This window comes from Pollicipes pollicipes, unplaced genomic scaffold, assembly GCF_011947565.3.
Source record: "Pollicipes pollicipes isolate AB1234 unplaced genomic scaffold, Ppol_2.1 Scaffold_4002;HRSCAF=4701_pilon_pilon_pilon, whole genome shotgun sequence".
NCBI lineage: Eukaryota > Metazoa > Arthropoda > Thecostraca > Pollicipedomorpha > Pollicipedidae > Pollicipes > Pollicipes pollicipes.
Window position 1 is genome coordinate 40,039,366 of NW_023596420.1, and position 7,928 is coordinate 40,047,293.

General features: G+C 52.3%; 1 protein-coding gene across 1 annotated transcript in view; it reads left to right on the forward strand.

Annotated features, from left to right (window-relative positions):
• The first annotated feature begins 4,361 nt into the window (after positions 1–4,361).
• LOC119094490 (open rectifier potassium channel protein 1) overlaps positions 4,362–7,928 on the forward strand; it is a 46,200-nt gene continuing 42,633 nt past the window's right edge. Inside the window, exons 1-2 of the mRNA XM_037217547.1 lie at positions 4,362–4,429; positions 4,646–4,731. Of these exons, the coding sequence (XP_037073442.1) occupies positions 4,362–4,429; positions 4,646–4,731 (154 nt within the window). The remainder of the gene's footprint in view (positions 4,430–4,645; positions 4,732–7,928) is intronic.

A 7,928-nucleotide genomic window follows, 5' to 3' on the forward strand; every position in this document is an offset into this window, starting at 1 on the left:
CAAACTTCAGCCCCTCGCCGGCTCCCCACTCTGCACTGCGGGGATGTGCGGAGCGTCTGCATGCCCCCGCGTTTGTCGCCTCTGCTCCGCCGGTGATATGTGCAGAGAACGCGCCCGGTTCAGGGCCGCGGTCGGGGCGCAGTGGGCGGTCGCCAGCACAGCGGCCGACGCCTCACTGCCCGGAACGGCGGTGTCAGGTGCGCCGCCGCCGAACCAACCAATCAGCGCGGCGCGGCGCCGCTGGCTGCGACCATGACGTCACGCCATCCGACGCTGGTCGGCGCACCTGCCGTAACCGAAGAATGCGTTGCTTGGGGCTATTCGTGCGCTGTGCACTGGCGAGAAGAAAAGGTGTTTTCTGGCGTCGCAGCAGTGTCAGGAATGGGCACACTGGCGTTGCCCCTGGAGTTCCCACTTTCAGTTTCTTTCCACCCGAGCGTGGAATTTACTTGCGTTTTTGCGGCTCCATGCAACGTTGTCGTTACTCGATCACGGTGACGATTATTGATTATTGATTTTGTGGTCCAGTCTCAAAAGCATTCAGTTCTGAAACAGCAACTCAAGTTTCTAACCTGGCCAGCAATCATTTCCAGGAAAGAACCACTGCTCCGGATATTAATGACAGTGAACACAATGTGTTGAATGCGTTTATCCTACCTTAATACATGTTACGGCGAACAAGAATACGCATCGATTGTCTTCGCACTTAACGCGTGTCTCCTTTGATTCGGCCTTCATCGTGTTTTCTCGTTCTACGGACAGTCTTTTATTTCGAGCGGTCAGAAATGTCTACCACAATTTGCTACATCGTATGATTTAATTCCGGGCCGTAAGAAAACCAAAGTTTGCTTCTCGCAGTCCTGGACACCTGTCAAGTGTGCGTAACACTAGATTTGCGTTGCTAAACGGTGCTTCAGAGCTTTAAACACGCTGCTCGTCTCTCGCTCTCTTCAGGGAATCATTGTCAACTATTTTTGGCTCTAACTGGCTGATACCAGTATAGGGCAGATAATTCACCACAGACGCTCAGCCTGGAAATCCGGTCCGGACGGGCCTGCTTCCTAGACAGGTTCCTGAGCCATAAGAAGACTCCAGGGTCCCATTACAGAGTCTCATTGATACTGGATCCCTATGGGATTCTGGATCCATCCTTGGGATCCACCGTATGCCTGCAGACTACTTCGACTTATTTGTGCCACTACGCTCCTGTGCATCGCCTCGTTGCGTCTCCTGCCGAGGTCACGCGGTCGTCTCACTGCACGCTTCCCTGGAGGGCTTCCTCAGTACAGCGAACACCGTGAGCCGCTGGGGCATCATCGGCTGCCGAACCTGGGCGCCTCACCAGCTGGGCCGCGGTGCCACGCGGCAGGACCCTACAACCCCCCCCCCCTCCCCCCCCTCTCCCTGTCCTGACGACTGATCTTCGGTCAGCCGCCTCCCCCCATGTCCAGTCACTTACATGAGCACACGTGATGCCACGGTCGGATTGTTCATCACTGGCTGTCCATTGGAGTCAGTCGCCTAAGCGCTCTGAAATGTCTTGGTGGATGCCAAGCATTCATTCCGTCCGTGCTAGGTAGCTGCGCTTATCAGCTCCTGAAAATGTAAACGCCGTTTGACATCCCTTAATGCTAAGATGGACCGACGGGCCACTAACCACAATACCACACTTCCGAACCGGGCTCTTACCTCACCATTGCCACTGGCCCGTTGTAAAGGAACCATTGTCGCCGGTCATTTTGTTGGTCGTAAGTACGTCTAATTTCACGCCACAATGTACCCTGCAAAAGGCAAAAAAAGCTCCGTTGTCGGCAGAATAGATCCGAGCAGTCTTGTGGGTGTCACGTAATCTCATGCGTTTGGTGTCATTACCCTCGCCGTCCGACCTGATCTAGAACGTTGGAAAATGTATGAAATATGACAACAACAGTGATTAGGAAGCTTTACATTTCGTCTTTGACTGCGTATGAACCTTGAAAAGCCTGGAAATCAAATAAAATGAATTAATTATATTTCAAAGTTACCATGCTGTTCCGACCCACGAATTATTGACATGAATGCCCAATCGCGGTAATTTGCTCTGGAACAGTCTGTGTCGAAGGCTGAGCACACAATCGTGCCTAAAACCCGCTGACATTGTGCTTTCGCCAGCGAGTTAAAGGGCTCCACGACGCCATGACACATCATAGGCTGTAAAGCGGGTTGCGCCATTCCCCTCTGTTGGAGGCCTAGACTGTAGAAGCAGAAAACATTCGCAGCAACCCGAGCATCTCAAGAAGTTATACGTCGTGTCACTGAGAGCCTTACCTGCAATCTTGATTTGTTGCTGGATATTTTAGAAAGCGTGATGCATTGCACAAGGCATTCTGCATCGCCTAAGGCATTGGCACTGTACCACCGGCACTCACCACTCCAGCTGGCATTGCAATGTGTCGCAATGCCATTGTATTCATTGTTGCATAGCACATGCCCAGTTGGATCCAAACACTTGTATCGTTATGCCTGACCACCCGAGTCATTTTATCTATGTCTATCTATCTAGCTATCTATTTATCTATACTCATCTATCTATCTATCTATCTATCTATCTATCTATCTATCTATCTATCTATTCATCTATCTATGTATCTGTTTAACTATTTATCTATATATGTATCTATCTATCGAAGTATGTATGTATGTATGTATCTATACATATATATATATATATATATATATATATATATATATATATATATATATCCTCTCTCTCTCTCTCCCTCTCTCTCTCTCTGTCTCCCTCCCTCCCTCCCTCCCCCCCCCCTCCCCCTCCTCCCTCTCCCTCTCCCTCTCCCTCTCCCTCTCCCTCTCCCTCTCCCTCTCCCTCTCCCTCTCCCTCTCCCTCTTCCTCTCCTCCATCTCTATCTCTCTCTCCCTCTCTCTCTATACATCCTCCCAAGGCGCGCCACACCATCGCCGGACATATGTCCCGGTAACAAGCGGGGCTTTTGCAATATGTTACGGGGGAAATGACACTCGTTCACTTCTCCCTTCCCCTCCAACACTGCCAACTCCTACACTGGCCATACACCCCCGTTCAAGCTTTGTCATCTATCGTAGCCAATTTGCTACATCTTGTTTCTGTTTTCGTTCGCATCCGAGTGCAAGACTAAAGTGTATTGAAGCGGAGAGAAAATCGGATTGTGGATGTAGATTAGATGAAACTATATCTAGGATCAGTCACATCAATGAGATTCCTCACCCTCGTTCACATTCCTTTAAAAACTCCTGGTGACAAACGCAGGCCGTCCTGCGCCAAGATCCGGCTGGCCGCTTGCAGCGATGTTGACCTTGGTCACGCCAAGGACAGCGGTGCGAGCGTGCGGCCGCAATGCGTGGTAGCAGACGCTCCTGGGCTGAGTATGGCGGTGCGGTTTGTGGGGAGCATTTGTCGGGCTGAGGGTTCGATCTTGGCTGGAAACTCTTTGTGTGAAATGTGAATGTTTGTGCGATTGGCAGTGCGTTGCTCGTACTTCACAACACGGGACCTGAGTGCAAGCCTCGTGCTATGCACAGGCCAGTCGGCTTTCAAGAAACGGATGTGGCTTTAAAAGTTACGCTAAAGGCAAGCCTTAGTCTGAGGGCAGCGGAGACAATACCGAATCATCCACGGGGCATCCTATGGCGTCCACCCATTTTTCGTAATGTGCTCTTCATCGGGCAGTCTCGCAACGAACCTTTTATGGGGGCGAGCTGCATGCGCCAGTCAGGGCGGGACTAAGTGACCCTCTAGCCTAGGGCCATAGTGAAGGGTGAACTTGGCTTCTGCTCCCAGGCACCCTGTGCCCTCCTAAGTACCTTCTACCTAGGACTAGGATACCTTTGTCTTCTCTTCCCAGCCACCCAGCTTCAAATCATGTGCTGCCTTAAAGCCCGGCTCCCACAAGGTTTTCGGCCCGGAGAACCGGGCAGATCGACCAGGACGGAAAAAGTTGAAATTGCTGCCAGAATGCGCAGAAAGTATCTAAATCTGGTAAACCGGAATTTCTTCATGGAACGGGTATGGAGCGGAAAGAGCAACGGACCAAGGTCGGACCACTCCCCACGAAGATTAATTGTGCGTTCTTGGTCGCTGAACCGAAATGAGGCAATGATCCAGCTATTTTAAAGCTGTTTTTGCCTTCCTGCTCTGTGCATTCGTTGTTATCCTCGCTCTGCTCATACGCAAAGCTCTGTTGGCCCACTGCATTGGCAATAAGCACGCCGTTTTGGCGAGCGATTTGAAGATGAGTATGCATGTTTAGAAAGTTATGCTGAGGTGTGGGGGGTAGTGTGTGCTTTCGTGAGCTTTCAACAGTCGTCGTGCGTCTGTTGCAGGGAGCATGACCACCACCATGCACCTCTGGCCTGTCTGGTTCTGGTCGGCCCAGTTCGGCGGCGGGAGCCAGCGGTAACCGTCCTGCCCTGCTTCACCATCGCGCTTTACCAGCGCGGTGGGCCCACTGAGCTGGCTTAATTGTTGCGCCCCACCGACTCTAGCTGACTGCCTCCCCCGCCGCCGCCGCCATCTACCCCGCCGGCTGCTGTCCGTGTCCTCCGTGATGGTGCGGCGGCTGTAGACTGCTGCTGCCGCTGCTGCCCCGGACTTGGTGTGCGGCGGCCGAAGGGCCTACGAGGTGCGCCGGTGCCTGCTGCGCGACCACTCCAATACGCTGCAGGTGCAGCTCGACTCGAAGTGCACCCGGCGTCTGCGTACGCCTCGGCCGGCGAGCCGTCGCTGCCCAGTGTGTTCTATCGTTCTTCGAGTGCCTATTGGTGCCGTGCGTTCATTGTCGCTGCTGTGCCCAGTGCCGCACATTCATTGTCGCTGTTGTGCCCAGTGCCGCACATTCATTGTCGCTGTTGTGCCCAGTGCCGCACATTCATTGTCGCTGTTGTGCCCAGTGCCGCACATTCATTGTCGCTGTTGTGCCCAGTGCCGCACATTCATTGTCGCTGTTGTGCCCAGTGCCGCACATTCATTGTCGCTGCTCTGTGTCACGACCGGAGTGGTGAAAGTGCTCGCACAGAACAGTATCTTGACGTGCGACGAGGACGGCCTGGTGGCTCATCGCGCCCGCCATCACGGGCTGTGACGTAGACGCCCATAGCCAATGGACTGCTGCATGAACGGCCATATGACTACCCATAATGAATGGGTAGCTGGCTGACCGTTCCTTGTCTTGTGATCCGTAAGCAATGGTGTTGGAATGTGCTCTAGGCAATTTGGTGCAATATTCTTTATGGCCTTGAATTATCAAGCAATTTAAGCGGACGCTTACACTCGCTGAGCTGTGTGGATCGACATACCAATAGATTAGACAAAAAGTTGGTATCTTAAACTGATGAGCGCATCAGTGGACACATGAGAGTCCTCTGCCGAGACTTAGCCCGCACAGGGACCTCTCCAAGTGGAGTTTGTGCTCGGCGTCCGGACAGGGCAGCAGCTAGAGGGTACTTAGTCCGCCCTGACTGGCGCATGCAGCTCGCCCCCATAAAAGGTTCGCTGCGAGACTGCCGGATGAAGAGCACATTACGAAAGATGGGTGGACGCCATGGGATGCCCCGTGGATTGATTTGGTATTGTCTCCGCTGCCCTCAGACTAAGGCTTGCCTTTAGCGTGAACTTTTAAAGCCACATCCGTTTCCTGAAAGCTGATGGCCTGTGCATGACGCGAGGCTTGCACTCAGGTCCCGTGTTGTGAAGTACGAGCAACGCACTGCCAATCGCACAAACATTCACATTTCACACAAAGAGTTTCCAGCCAGCCAGCCACCCACCAAAGAGTTCCAAGATCGACCCCGACCCCCACAACCGACAAATGCTCTCCACAAACTGCGTTGCCATACTCAGCCCAGGAGCGTCTGCTACCACGCAATGCGCCGCACGCTCGCACCGCTGTCCCCTGCGTGACCAAGGTCAACATCGCTGCAAGCGGCCAGCCGGATCTTGGCGCAGGACGGCCTGCGTTTGTCACCAGGAGTTTTTAAAGGAATGTGAACGAGGGTGAGGAATCTCATTGATATGACCGATCCTAAACATAAATTCACACAATCTACCTCCACGATCTGATTTTCTCGCCGATTCAGTCCACTTCAATCTTGCGCTCAGATACGAAATGACAAAAAAAATGTAGCAAATTGGCTGTGATGAATGCCAAGGTTTGAATGGGGATATATGACCAATTTAGGGTTGGGAATCGGAAGTTTTGGCGAGGTAGGCAGATGGACGAGTTGTTGGAGGGGGGTGGGGAGGGAGAGAGAGGAAGTAAACGAGTGCGGGTTGTAATTTCTTCCGTAACATATAACAAAGACCCCCACTTGTTACCGGGGATGTATGCCCGGTGGCTGTGTGGCACGCTTTGGGAGGAATATGTATATATATTATATATATATATATATATATATATATATATATATATATATATACATATTCCAACTGACATTCTGCTATCCAACACTGACTACAGTGGCATTGCGCCACGGTGTGGTGCCATTGCATTGGTGAGCGCTAGCGCTGCAATGCCAGTGCCTTGACGTTGTAGAGAGAGGCCTCTCTTAAGTATCCATCAACAAATCAGGACACTGCAAAGTCCCCCAATAACACGACGCATAACCTTCTGTGAGGTGCTCGGGTTGCACCAAATGCTTTCTGCTTTTACGGTCTAGGCATCCCACAGAGGGGAATGGCGCAACCCACTGTGCAATCTATGATGGGTCATGGCGTCGTGGAGCCCTTTAACTCGCTGGCGAGAGCATAATGTCAGCAGGCTTTAGGCACGCTTGTGTGCTCAGCCTTCGACACAGACTGTTCCAGAGCAAACTACCCCCGATTGGGCATTCGTCTCAATAATTCGTGAGTCGGAACATGTTTTCTGATTGGCAATTTTTGAAATATAATTAATTGATTTCATTTGACTCCCAAGCTTTAAACTGTTCACAACAGTCAAGGACGAAACACAAAGCTCCTTCATGGCTGCGTTATCAATATTCATATATTTCCAACGTTCCAGATCACATCGGACGTGAGGGGCCATAGCACCAAACGCATGAATTACGTGATAACAAGACCGCTCGGATCTATTCCGCCAACAACGGGAACTTTTTCTGCCTTTTGCAGGGTACACTGTGGCATGAAACTAGACGCACTTACGACTAATGGACGAACGATAAAATGACCGGCGACTGCGGTTCTCTTACAGCGGGCCAGTGGCAATGGTGAGGTAAGAGCCCGGTTCGGAAGTTATGGAATGGTAGTAGCGGCCCCGTCAGTCCATCTTAGCATAAGGGATGTCAAACGGCGTTCAGAATTCGGGAGCTGACAAGCGCAGCTGCCCACCGCGGACGGAGTTAATGCTAGCATCGATCAAAAACATCCATAGCGTTAGGCAAACTGGCTCCAATGGACAGCCAGTGATGAAAATTTGACTGTGGCAGCACGTGTGCTTGTGAAGTGACTGGACATGGGGGGAGCGCGGCGACCGAAGATCAGTCGTCAGGACAGGGAGAGGGGGGGGGGGGGAGGCAGTTGTAGGGTCCTGCCGCGTGGCACCGCGGCCCAGCTGGTGAGGCGCCCAGGTTCGGCAGCCGATGATGCCCAGCGGCTCATGGTGTTCGCTGTACTGAGGAAGCCTCCAGGGAAGCGATGCAGTGAGATGACCGCGTGACCTCGGCAGAGACGCAAACGAGGCGATGCACAGGAGCGTAGTGGCACAAATAAGTCGAAGTAGTCTGCAGGCATACGGCTGGATCCCAAGGATGGATCCAGAATCCCATAGGGATCCATATCAATGAGAGTCTGGAATGGGACCCTGGAGTCTTCTTATGGCTCAGGAACCTATCTGGAAGCAGGCCCGTCCAGGCCGGATTTGCAGGCTGAGGGTCCTGGTGAATTATCTGCCTGGTGAATT